Source organism: Portunus trituberculatus, chromosome 15 (genome assembly GCF_017591435.1).
Source record: "Portunus trituberculatus isolate SZX2019 chromosome 15, ASM1759143v1, whole genome shotgun sequence".
NCBI classification, from domain to species: Eukaryota; Metazoa; Arthropoda; class Malacostraca; order Decapoda; family Portunidae; genus Portunus; species Portunus trituberculatus.
In genome coordinates this window covers 16,368,629-16,382,977 of record NC_059269.1, presented here as the reverse complement: position 1 = coordinate 16,382,977, position 14,349 = coordinate 16,368,629, and the positions used below count along the sequence as shown (strand labels likewise).

General features: G+C 40.1%; 1 protein-coding gene across 9 annotated transcripts in view; it reads left to right on the top strand.

Annotated features, from left to right (window-relative positions):
• Window positions 1–14,277, top strand: part of LOC123504316 — a 380,235-nt gene extending 365,958 nt beyond the window's left edge. For 5 of the 9 annotated variants that reach the window (XR_006674804.1, XR_006674806.1, XR_006674805.1 and 2 more), the window contains 6 exons: window positions 584–724; window positions 6,723–6,859; window positions 7,518–7,600; window positions 8,156–8,345; window positions 9,216–10,350; window positions 10,946–14,277. Coding sequence is in view for 2 of the 9 variants with exons in the window: in XM_045254740.1 (XP_045110675.1) it covers window positions 584–724; window positions 6,723–6,859; window positions 7,518–7,600; window positions 8,156–8,345; window positions 9,216–9,317 (653 nt within the window). In the remaining 7 variants the exon portion in view is untranslated. Of the gene's footprint in view, window positions 1–583; window positions 725–4,697; window positions 4,776–6,722; window positions 6,860–7,517; window positions 7,601–8,155; window positions 8,346–9,215 lie in introns of those variants that run through there. The other 4 variants (XR_006674808.1, XR_006674809.1, XM_045254740.1 and 1 more) reach the window with 3 other exon arrangements.
• Window positions 14,278–14,349: the final 72 nt, after the last annotated feature.

Below are 14,349 nucleotides of genomic sequence, written 5' to 3'. Positions count from 1 at the left end.
GGGCGTGGCGGCACGGTTGTCCTGCTCACCCTCCACACACCAGCCCGAAGGCGGGAGTGCACCCGCCCGCCTTTGGGTGCTTGAGTGCAGCTGCAGCCATTGAAGCTAATCTTTAGTAATCTCCCTTCTTGCTTACTAATTAGTTTAAATAACACTATGTTGCACAGTACGAGTGGTCAAGCTGTTTATTTTAAGTATGTTATGTTCTCACATTTAGCGACAATCTTGATTATTCGTGTTGTACAGCAAAGTTTTCTTTTTCTACATTAAGGCTAACCAAATACTGTGTTGTACTTAGAAAGGTATGAGCATATCCTTGTTTGAATTAATCATGAATTAAGTGCATACGGATTTCACCTGATATCCACATGTTCACAAGTAATGTGTAGTGCTGCGGGTTGATTCCCTTCCACCCTCCAAGCTGAGAGAAAGATAGAGAGAGAGAGAGAGAGAGAGAGAGAGAGAGAGAGAGAGAGAGAGAGAGAGAGAGAGAGAGAGACCGCCCTAGTAATGGTGAAATAGCTCGCTGGGACCACGCACCCCATCACAGTACTAATAGTGTTCCTTGACCTGCCTACCACAGCCCCCATCAGTCCACGTCGCCAGAAACTCAACTTGCGAATGAAAAGTTTCTCACTTGACTCTCCGGAGTCGACTGAGCACGTACATCGTCGGCGCCATGGAGGTTCCTCCCACGTCAGCCACGCCTCCTCTCACAGCCAATGTAAAGCTCACACCTCCGTGCACGCCGCACGCCCATCACTCATTGCCTTCTCCGTCACTTTTTTGCTAACTTTAATGACGAACGATCTTTGCTAAGCCTCAGCTACAGTTTCACTACTTTCTCAACTGAGTGTTAGTCGCTCTGCCTATTATATAGTCCCGCTGCCAACGTTGTAGGTGTATATCTGTCTTTCCACAGGTGTAATAAAGGAAACCCTATAAAAAACCGTTTTGTGCAATAAATATATCGCACTGTAACCAGAATGCTTTAGAGTAATACTGGTGTTCACTAACGTAGTAGAACAGAATGGATGTATTGAGTAAATTGTATGCCTTGAGATCTCTCAGCTACCCCTGCTGTCATCTTTTTGTCTGCTTTTTGCTGAATATTCTATCAACCACATGGCGTCCCTGTTTAGAAAGGTGCCGCTCTAGCTTTCCTTCATGAGCTCGCCTCTCACCTTCCAATCCCACTGATGGACTCACCCACACCCACTATTTTTGAGGCACCTCGGCGAATGGTCAGACATCTTTCGCTTCTCTTGAGTTTCTGGCATGTTTGTTACCTGACCCAAGTCCTGGTTATGCTCACCCTTGTGTTGACACCTTCGCTTTCAACACGTGAGATATTATATACACTAAAATGTTATTGTTTTCTTAAGCGAGTGTCTCAATATTTTTCATAATTTTTCATTGATTCATTCTTCATATCATTGTGTTGCGCGACGTGATCTCTGTTTCTCATACTTTGTGCAGTGCGAGGGCGTAGTCTTTCCATCTTAAATGTGGGATTCACTTTTAAGAGGGAAACGCGACCGCCACTGCTCCAGTTTGCTTGATTCTGCATGAGCCTCACGATACGACACCTACAGAATTCCACACATCGTATTCCACACGGTGGTGATCAGGAGACAAGGCTGTCTGGTTCACACATGTAATGTCTTATATTTTTTCTCAAGTGGTACTTACAAACAGACACTCACACACACACACACACACACACACACACACACACACACACACACACACACACACACACACACACACACACACACACACACACACACACACACACACACACACACACACACACATACTGAAACGTTAATATTTTGTTTTTGATAATTTAATTTCATACTGTAAATAACCTAATCCTGCCATAAAAAGATAAACTAAAAGTATTAAATATATATATATATATATATATATATATATATATATATATATATATATATATATATATATATATATATATATATATATATATATATACATACACACACACACACACACACACACACACACACACACACACACACACACACACACACACACACACACACACACACACACACACACACACACACACACACACACACACACACACACACACACACACACACACACACACACACACACATATATATATATATATATATATATATATATATATATATATATATATATATATATATATATATATATATATATATATATATATATATATATATATATATATATATATATATATATATATATATATATATATATATATATATATATATATATATATATATATATATATATATATATATATATATATATATATATATATATATATATATATATATATATATATATATATATATATATATATATATATATATATATATATATATATATATATAAATAATTTTTTCTGTGTTGCCTGGATGCGAAGTATACTCTGAGTTCATTATTTCTTCTCATTTTGTTAAGCTGAAATGTGTGTTTATGGTTTCGACAAGGATGCAAAATATGTTTGTTTTTTTTATTTTTTTCTTACTTTTTTTCTTTTTGAGGTGCAAATATCCAAAAAAATATTTTCTTAATCAGTATTTTTACGGTGAGTTTCATCTGTGGCACGAGGCTCAAATTAAAAATGGAAATGAAAGAAATAACTATGATATTGATAATAGTGATAATATTGATGACGATAATAATGATGATAATAATGATGATGATGATGATCATAATAATAACGATAATAATAATAATGATGATGATGATAATAATAATAATAATAATAATAATAATAATAATAATAATAATAATAATAATAATAATAATGATGATGATGATAGAAAATGGTCTTAGGCTGATGAGGTTTTTTTTTATTTTGTTTGTGACATAGAGGAGTCTGGTGAAGAGGAAGGACAGGTAGAGGGAAACACCTAATCACGCAGTGGGGAGGCGGGTGGAGTAGTTGTGTCAGAGGAGAAAGAAAACGTCCCACCTCAGTTAGCTATAGTCATAGGCCTGGTAACCCCAAAAGCAATAGCGTCGGTGTTCTTGTGTAGTTGCTTCAGACATTTTGAGTCGAAGTATCCATCAGTGTTACAAGAGATGATACAGGTTTCTGATACTGAAGAGACTGCACACTTTCAGACATTTTCACCAGTCCTGGAATGAATTAACCAGTACAAAGCTGTAATTCAACATCATAGCGTAAGAAGAGGTTCAAGGATGATGTAATGTAACTGCAAACTATGTGTTTTGCCTTGAAAATATTTAAATAGTTTTGATAAAGCAATACGATAGGTATGTGTGTGCTCATTTTTATTCCTTTTAGTCAAACTTTCGTCTATGGTGAAAATATGAACACTAATGGCTTTCATATAAGTCGCATTTATCATAAGCCTTCCTGAAAACATGATACTTAATGTCATTCATAATCCCACGAACTCAGAGCTTCATGTGCCCATCATAACGATAGAAACGTAGCAGCAGGTGTTCTTGAGGGGAAGATTACGACCTTTGCATCCCCTGGTGAATCATGAGGAGAACAAGGCTGTTGGGCTTCTCACCTTCTCACGCTTGTAGGTCACTAGAGCTAGAGTCATGGGCGTGCGGAGGTGGACTACAAGGGGAGTAGTAGCCCCTCTTGTATTGTCTTAAAAATGGTTTAGTTACATGGAATGATATACTAACTTGTCTTGTGGCTTGAATTTTTGTGGCGACACACAGTCCTGTTGCTTTACTGAAGTGTGTATCGATTAGCTTTCAGTTTAATTCGTGAGATTAACCTCATTTTTCTTACCTTTTGAGCTTATGAGTAAGTAAATAAAGCAAACGCCCATGGCTAGAGCATAAAGTTGTACATAGGAACTTGACCACCACCCACTAGCTACATGCTTGTCTCTCATCCTCTCCTTTCCCTGTGGTCTTACTCATCAGACCACCACAGTTCTTCCTTCTCTTGTTTATCATTTTTTTCCTTATCATTACTTTCTCCATCATCCTCGTCCTCTTGATTCTAGTCTTTATCCTCTTCTATTGTAATCTTCATCTTCTATTCTTACTCCAGTCACGTTCCTCAGTTCCATTTCTTATATTTATCCATTTTATTTTCGTTCTCATTCGATCCTATTCTCGGCCTTATCTTCATCTTTTTATTTTTCTCTTATCGTTCTTCCCACTCACATTATCTCATTTCCACTGCCACTACCACCACCTGCACCGCCCCCTGCACCGCTGTCCTCTTCCTCTTCCTTCACGCAGGCAGGATGGAGAGCAACATTTCGCTTTCTTGTCCATTCTTACTGTTTATTAGCAAAGATCTGTAGACCTGGATAATTTACTGATGACCTTGCTATAAACTAACTTTCCTGCTTCCGTGTGCTTACTTTCTGATTTTCCTTCCTTACTCCTTATTCTGTTATGCTAATTTTCTTCTAAGTATTCTTCCTCCTTTTAGTAATCCTTTTATTTAGTATGATTCTTCGTTTTTTTTTTCATTCTTTTTTCATTTCATTTTGTTTTCTACTTTCCTTACTACACGTAATCTCTTCATTAGTCCTCCTCTTCCTCCTTCTCTTCTTCCTCTTTCTCCTCCTCCTCAAAATGGTGAGGGCCACCTTTCTGACGGCCAGTCCCTGAGGTGAGGAACACACGGGGCTCATGACTCTTGCCTCGACTTCTTCCTCTTCTTTCAGAACCTAAGCTCTCCGTGTTCGCGCTGGGCATGATCGCAACCACAAAGTCTCGCACTTCCCACCACCACTTCTACCACCAACACCGTCCCAAATCGCCTTTTTACAACCACCTAAAGAGCCATACTGGTACACCTTCCCCTGTGCACAAAAGGGACCCCGTGGTCCTCCTCAGCCCATAGATAGTTCTCCTCTTAGTTAGAGAAAACAGTATCCATATTTTGAAAATTTTCCATCGGATCTTTTAGCAACTAGAAGCAGTTGTTTTCTGGGTAGACATAGATATATTGATCCGAAACTGCAGCATCTTGTCTTCGTCTCCCTTTTTGACATAAAACGTTGTTTAGATTTTTCATCGTCTTTGTTATAAAAATACAGCAATTGTTGACATGTTTACTTAGAACGGTCTTGTTGAAGTTAGATTTCCTGTGTGTCGCCGTCTTGTGTTAGTGACGTGCTGAGCTGAGCGCTACGTCTTGTCGGCTGCTCACCCTCGCCCTCCACTCCTGGCCGGGACACCAGGAGCCCAATGGCTCTGAGTGTTCCGTCACTTACATAGTCGCTGCTGCGTCGGTGTCTCACCGTCCGTTCGTTGTTTGTAGTGTTTTTATAAGTAGATGTTTTGACTTCAGTCCGGGCTGGAGTTAGACGAACTGGAACGAGGGAAGGTCACTATGCAATATATATATATATATATATATATATATATATATATATATATATATATATATATATATATATATATATATATATATATATATAATGTTCCCCTTTCGATTCGTTCCAGATGTTTTAACCTGCTGCTTACGACCCGTTTGTTTTGCTGACGTGAGAACGAGTCCTCGAATGAGTTTTCTCCATATTGCATATTCTCAGATTGGAACCTGTTACGTCACCGATTTTCTTTAAAACACAAACTCAGCAGACATTGACTTCAGTTTTGTGTACGTGACATAGAATATAACTGAATGTATTTATGTATTTCCACCACACACCGCCGTGGCATCCTGGGTTGGCCCGAGGCGGCAGTGACCAGGGGACCCTCAGCGGCCTGGCAACACTGCTTCGGGTCCACCATCGGAAGCTGAGAATTTTGTCCTCGCATGAACTATACCACGCATCATGGCGCCTGTCTGTGTGTGCCTGCATGTTTTGATCCTACTAAATACCTCTTTTTGACTCTCTTTGGTGGCAAAACTTCATTCTTTTAGTGATAATTTGTCGAGCCAATAATGACATTAGTTCATTTATTTTCAGCATTTTTATAACTGTCTTATTGTTATAATGGTATGTGTGTGTGTGTGTGTGTGTGTGTGTGTGTGTGTGTGTGTGTGTGTGTGTGTGTGTGTGTGTGTGTGTGTGTGTGTGTGTGTGTGTGTGTGTGTGTGAACGTCTACTTGTATTTCTGTCTGTATTTATTGTCATGTCATACTTGGATATGCGATTTGTATTCTTGAATGATTTTTATTTAAGTGTCCTGAGTCTTGTGTCACAGCTAAATTACCTTCCCTCTGAGGCCTGACAATAATTATCACTAAATGGATCATGTGAGTCCCTTGTTCAGACTCACGTGGATCCAGCCCAACCATCAACACCACCACCCCCACCACCACCGTCAACCTAGCTATACATACCTTCCCTTTGCAGTCCCATTAAAAGAAAGATACTTGTATGATACTCACTGACAGTATAAAGTTTGCATTAGTAACATTCTGAACATTAAATGAGGATAAGAGAGCAACTTTCTGTTCCTCAAAATTCCAGTACATATTTTTTTGGTTCTAGCTTTGCTTTTAGTCATGCTTAGTAAGTTTGAAAAAGCTTGATTACGTCAATATTTGCTATCCCCTCCACGTCCCGTCATTGGTTAGTGACCCACCTTACAAGTACACATGAAGAGCGTGCGGAGAGGAGGGCGAGGTGGGGGCAGTGAAAGCAAAGACAATGTTGCCTCACCTGTCTCCTCCCTCCCCTCGCTCGCCACGCTAAGTAACCTAACTAGTGCGCGCGTGTGTGCCGCCCCTACAGCGCCCTCCAGTCCAGTTCACAACCGCCGTCTCCTCACCGCCCGGAATATGCGTATGAACTCTGTAGAACTGCCTGACGAGAATGAGAAATCCCTGAGCTCGGCCAGCACTTCGCCGTGTCCCTCACCTGTTAGTAAAGTAAGTACTGGACTGAGTAGAGTTTTGGTTGACTTGTGACTACACTCTTGGTACCTGTAGTGGACCTTGTTCTTCCATGAAAAAAAAAAAAGATGAGAGCGTGTGATTCTACTTTCAATAATCTTGCTTATGGCAGGACTGAGGTTTGGATAATTCTCTTCATTGGGTTTTGTTCACATGTTCATGTTCCGTGCCAGTTCTCTCGTACTTACAGAAAGCACGACGGGATGTTTTTGTTCATACTTGTAATAGATGAAACTTCTCGTATTAATCTTCTTACTTATGACAAGTAATTCTTCATGCATCACTCTTCTTACTTCTCTAGTGCTTTTTTTCATAGCATTTCACAAATCTTGGATAATTTATTTTCACTGCGCTCTTGATGATTGGTACCTTCAGTGCACCATCTTTATATAGAATTTTTATTCTTTTTCCTTGTACCAGATCCCCTCCCATTTCTTTATTATTTTCATATATTATTTCATATATTATTTCATATATTATATTATTTTCATAGCTGTTACTGTTTGAAAATCCTCTGTGGTTAGCAGGGGTTTTATTTCTCCATTCTTTGTTGTGCTATTGGCAGTCGTCTTTCACACATCAAAGAAAAACCTCTGCCATACTGAATCAATCTTTCTTTCCTTTTTCCCCTTAGAAGCCTCATCGCCTCCTGCCTACAAATCTCTACGTTGTTCTGTACAATTTCACCTCCAGACATCCTGATGAGCTCGACCTAAGGTAAGGGCGATGGCTGTTCCACTGATCACACCAAGCATCTTTACAGTTTCCAGCACAGCAGATAACAGTACACATTTCATTTACAGTCCATTTCATTTTCTAACACTGGTCACTATTTTTAATCAGTATTGAACGACAGACTCTCGTGATCTTTATATTTTTATTGACAATGTAACGATGTACTGTGTTTCATTACGTAGATGTCCATTCTCCTGGTACTTTAAACCTAATGATTTTATTTCAGTACTCACTTAACGATCACTCATACAAAAACACGTGTTACAGAGCTAGATGCAAAATGTCAGTGGCAGTGTGTAGAATGTCCGTAATATCAAACCACCATAGGAAGAATTCTATCACTTCAACATTAATTTCCTTTATATTTTCAACTTCATGAAAAACTGTCATACTTGCCTGTTGATCACTCATACAAAAATACGAGTTGAAAAGCTAGATGTACGAATTACTTCACTATATCAACATCCATCTATATAAACATGAGAGAATCTCTATAGGCATATAATGATCCTTCTCATATAAAAACACGTGTTGCAGAGCTGGATACAAAGTGACGGTGACCGACACTTCCGACCCTGACTGGTGGCAAGGCAAGTGTCTAGGACGGACCGGCTACTTCCCCTCCAAATACGTGACGCGACTAAACGGCGGAGAGAAGCCACTCCAGGTCACTCATAACCTCCAAGTGAATGACGGAGAAAACGGAATCAAACTCCTCCGAGACCAGGTCAGCTACAGACACATCACTGCCCGTGGCGAACCTCTGGCTAGTTGTATGTACCTTTAAGGATTGAAGTTCATTGAGTGGTTCCCTTCTCCTCTCCCTCCGCCTCGTGAAGTAGGGTATTTTGGTAGTAATTTTAGATTGAATAGAGTTTTATATAGCTTATAATACTCCTTAGGCACTAGAAATGGTTTACATGAAGGCCTTAAAGTTCTGTCTTATTTTGAGTGTGCTAGAGTAGAGAAAGACATTCAGCGGCAGTGGTAGTAGTAGTAGTTGTAGTAATAGTAGTAGTGGTGGTGGTGATAGCGTTTTAATTCAATTTCATCCTTTGTTGAAAAGTACACTGGTGCTGAACATAAACTAATCAGTCAGATTAGATTACAGAATTAAGATAAACCTACATTCTGTCTGGTTTTGAATATGGTAGTGAATCACAGACATGCACATTCATTATATACCTGTCACAGTCTTCAGTGAGAATTGCAGCTTTCACTTTCTAGATTGTGCTAAAAGAAGGCAGACATACGCATAACTAAACTATTAAACTATATAGAGTCATCTGCTACATTCATAGATGAGACTAGATGAAGAAAGACAGACCTTATCTATATGGACTTTAACCCCTTCAGTACTAGGATACGTTTTCATATCTATTCTGCTTAGTTTTTGATGATTTTATACAGCTTCAGAAACTTATGTGGGGATTAAAAAAGTGAAGATTCTAGCCGTTAATCTTCTGACCTCCATAGACTCTTCCTAATGTAAATAAAATCGCCTAATCACACCCAAAACTCAAGGTAAAATCTGTGTTCCAGTACTGAAAGAGTTAAGCTACATTCATAGACGAGACTTGCTGCTTTTACTTTCCAGATTGTGATCCAGATAGGCGAGGAGGTGGACGGCATGGTGATGATACGTAACGGGGACAACCAACAAGGTGTCTGTCCCCTCAAATATCTGCAAGAGGTCTGAGACTCGGGAACTTGGCAATTCTCGTGAAGACAGTGACTCTACAGTGTAGCAGATAGCGAAACAAAACAAAAAAGATACCGAAAAAAAGATAATAGACACATACATACAAATACATTCACAGCTTTTAAGAAATTTGAAATATGCATTAAAAAGAAAACCGGAAATGACGAAAAAAAATATCTATATAATGCACGGTGAGAAAATAATGACAAAAAAAAAAAGAAGATACAAGAGGAGACCCTTTTTTTTCTTTAAGGACAAAATATAAGTGAAGGACTGAACAGAAAACGAGGGCAAGACTTTTATAAGTGTGGTAGTGGCGGAAGGGGGGACGCAACACTTTCCCCCCCACTACACTATCCCCCCTCCCCCCGCCCCCGCCGCCCTCCCTCACCCACCAACCCACCAACCAACCAACCAAACACCCTTCAAGACTCACATTCATTCCTGAGCATTAGTTATTGTTGTTGTTGCTGCTGTTGTTGTTGTTACTGTTTAGCTCATTGCACTAAGGTCTTCACTGCACTCTGAAAATGAAAATTGTGACAAAAAAAAAGGATATTAACTACGAGAGAGAGAAACAGGACTGACTTTGGGTGGTTCTCGTGTACATGTCTGTTTGAGAGAGAGAAAGACTACGCGTGTCGAGTGTGAATGTGTGAATGTATGCCCATATGTCTGTCTGTCTGTCTGTCTTCGTACGTGCGTGTGCAACTAACACTCTCGAAATTATGACCTAAAGTAGAGAAGAATGAGGAAAAATAATGAAAAAAAAGGAACAAGATTTCACAAGTGTCAAATGATATAAGAAAGGAAGCCGCGACCGCGTGGGAACACAAGCAAGACAAAACCAGAAGCACTTGAAGCCACCTCGAGTCAAAGAAGCCTTGAGGAAAACACGACCAGAGGGAAAGAGGGAAAGAAAGAAAAAGGAAACCAAAGACGGAAACCAAGAAGATAGCAAGCAAGCCAGGCCACTCTTAAATGGTACTCATCTGGGGAAAAAAGAATGATATATATTTATACATATTAGGTGAGTGAGGACGTAGGTGAGTGAATGAGTGGCTGAGTGAATGAAGAAAACTTTAGATTGGTGAAAGTAAGAGGATGGCTTACTACATTTCTCTCTCTTTCTCTCTCTCTCTCTCTCTCTCTCTCTCTCTCTCTCTCTCTCTCTCTCTCTCTCTCTCTCTCTCTCTCTCTCTCTCTCTCTCTCTCTCTCTCTCTCTCTCTCTCTCTCTGATATCACTAATTATAAATATCACTGTCATTATCAAAGTTATTATTATTATTACCATTATTATTATTATTATTATTATTATTATTATTATTATTATTATTATTATTATTATTGTTATTATTATTATTATTGTTGTTATTATTATTACTATTATTATTGTTGTTCTTCTTCTTCTATATCCTGTATCATCCCACATGTCTACGCTTTTCTTGTAACTATTCTTCTCTTTCTTCAGTCTAGGTTGTTGCTTCACATTTACTTCATATTGTTGCACTACTACATTTATGCTTTTCTATAGTAGGAAGCAGGTAGACGTAGAATACTGTGAGAAGTAGTAAAGACTTCATAGGTAGAGGTGAAGTGATTAACATTCGTCCTCTTTTTTCAGTTACGAACTCAGATCGCCGTCTCTTCGATAATGCCTTCCCCCAAGAACTAAGCCTTCCTCAGCGAACGCCTTTTCTCCTTTTTCATATGTCATATTTAGGCATCACTTTCCCCTTCACTTAGCTTCATTTCTAATTTTCACACGCTTTTTGTCTCTGAGCACACTCCCATCCTGCCTGTTTCTCTTTTGTTTCTCAAGTGGTTCCATTGCAGCTTGAGTTCATTCCTCTGGTGAGCGTGTGGCGAATTTGATTGAATGACACGACGAGTTATTATTCCTTCTTTTTCACCTGCCTTTGGTAACATTGTTGTTCCTCACCAACTCCAAAACACAATCCATCTGTAGTAAAAATGTCGCAGATCTTCTCCAGTGTCTCATCCCACGGCATGCCAGAAAGCACCATAAAACTGCCAGTAAGGATTCCTTATCACAGAGACGCTGAGAAATCATCTGAGCTTGAATCTGTAGTTTGGTTAACTTGTTTGACATTAGCCTATGTGGACATTTATAAAGACTTCTGGAAACTTCTGCGGCTGCCCACGAAAATGAGCTTATGTAAAGATTTTGTATGTTTCGGCAGTTTTTTCTACATTTTATATATATCTGGAGAACATTTAAACACGGGATGATAACCAAGTAAATTCCTATTGTTGTGTGGCGGATCGTACAGCGATACAGCGCAGCAGTGGTCCATTCTGAGTACAAGACGAGGAAGGGGCGCTGCAAAATATAACTTCCAGTCAAGGAACCCCTAGAATTAGAAGAAAAATTATAAAGGACATTCAATTGATTTTTTGCCAAAAAATTTTCAAATTAATTGTTTAAAAGATGACTTTCCGAAGTAAAGTTTGGAATTATGGCATTAAAACAGCCATGGTACTCTAGCAGACGCTGCTCCACTGTCCCTGGCTGCGTGCGGGGCCGCCACATCACTGCACCGCACCTTTTGTCCCACCCCAGTGCTGCCTCTCCCCTCAAACCTTTCCCTCTTCACCGTCACAATCCGTATCGAATGTTCACTGATTTGTTCTCGCCTTGCCTTGCTTGATTTCGAACCGCGTATCACAGGCCCAAGTTCTCTCCTTCCCCATTTGGGTGAATCCCGCTGCCCGCCGCCTTCCTTGCCGCTCCTCGAGTTTGTCTTTATTTGTCCGCATTGATGGCGTCCTTCGCAGGTGTAAATATTCCTCGTTACGCATAAGATCTTGACAGATTTTGTACACATCCTTTGCAGATGTATTTTACCAAAGTTATGCCATAAACACACACGTACACATTATATGTAGGTTAGTTAGAGGAATATATATATATCGTTCTGCCTTTGGTTCAATACTATTAGTGAAGGTCCCAAAACTGTCGAGATCTTTCGCTGATATTTACGAAAATTGATTTAGAATAGACTTTTGAGTGTTTAATAGATTTCACAGGGAAACCCTTTAATTGCTTTGTTTTGTACCCTTTCCTTTGAACAGCAATCTCCGGTGTACAGTGGGTGTGTAGGGAGGAGCAAGCCTTCCCCAGCGATGGGATGTTACTCCCGACCAAATACTTGTTTCCTCTATTTCATAGAGTTGGTGATACATCGCTTTTCTTCCTCTTTTTTTTTTTTTTTTTTTTTTTCCTTTTTTTCATACAATAAGGAAGGAGTTGGTAGACGCCTTGCTCTCGCTGAACCACGGCGACAAGGAGGGAGCAGCGTGCTGCGCGCCACGCCCTCGTGCCCCTCACCGCTAGCTGGTCGCCTCGTCGCTCTTCATCGTGATCGCATATTTTGTTTTCTTTTACAAAATTTTTATATTTAAACTCTCGGTACTTTTGACGATCATCGTGTACGTTTTAAGATGTTTTATTTTATCTGAAAGAGTCGTGAGCTGCCTTCAGTGTATATATATAAATATATACCTATATATATAGTTAGAGAGACAGAGATATATATAAAGCTATATTGATTACAAAATAGTATAATGAATGTATGATGCCATGTTTCGTGGAGTCCGCGAGTAGAGAAGGACCTCGGAGCCTGGACGTCGATTAGGCCGCTCGGAGCCACACAGAATATATTTATATTCCGCACTTAGGTGAGACATGAGCAAAGGAATGTAGGACATATCACTGCGAAATCAAGGAGACTAAAGGAGGTGGCTGCAGTCACCCTGGCATTGGTGTTTGGTAGGGCACCGTGGTCTCCCTCCCGACGCAGATAATATGTAGCTGCTAGATGTAAGCAATAATGGGCTACAGAACGGGTAGCTTTACACTGCACATGAGCGCCAAGGTATCGTGGTCGAGACCTTGACTCATGTCCTGTGGCTGTTGAGGCTGTGCCTCGCGCGTTGTTTAATGACATGTACATTTGGCCTCGTTTGAGACACCGCTATTTTGATAGTCTAAGACGGGAGTTTGATCAAGAACAGAACGGAGAGTATTTTTATCAATTACGTACGTACATACTCCTGGTGTCATAGGCGAGGTGGTGTGAAGACTGCGCATGGCAGACGACAGGTGTAAAAACATTGTGCCGCATCCTTTCACTCCATTCACTTGAGCTGCACTCGCTGTTTTGCTACGTGTATATAATAATGAGAGGAGAAATTTACTTTTCAAGAAAGGTCATGTAGACAAAATTTTGAAGTTGTGACACTGCAACTTGAAGAGGAAAATTTCAACCCGCACCGCCATTAGTGTCGTAACGTTCACGTGTAGAATTTGTTTGTTTGCTCACCTCACAGAATACACCATTGTAAATCACCATCATGGAATTATTTATTTTATCACTCTACAGGAATTAGTTAGATGAATTATAAAAGTGAGTGAAAAGGAATAGGTATTTTCGTATTTCTAGATTATTTTTATCTCTTCTATGCTATGATCTAGCAAAGGGAGCGATCTCTCTGCCCCGGCAGTGATCAGTCCCGCAAAGTAATCTAATCGAGGGCTTTGTCGGGCCCGCGTGAGTGCTGCCATGCAGTCACTAACCTGGATTGTGTTTGATACACCACCCACCCTCTCCCTTCCTTTCACGTTTTTTTCCCTTTAGAGGTTAAGTATTTTTTCCCAGTGTTGATTTCTACCCTTGTTGTCCCGTCCTTTCACTCACTCTCCATTTCCGTGCGCTGATCCATTCCCTGCACCAGTGTTGGCAGCGTCCCACGCTCACTGAGTTGTGTCCCTCACAATGTGACGGGTGTCCGCCTTAGAAGGGCTCCCTCGCAAACATTCAAGCGCACCCACACTCACGCACGCACACACACACACACACACACACACACACACACACACACACACACACACACACACACACACACACACACACACACACACACACACACACACAGGTAACTATGTTACCTTTATATTTCATTATGAAACTTTGTACAGTTTATGAATCACATTTAATAAAAACG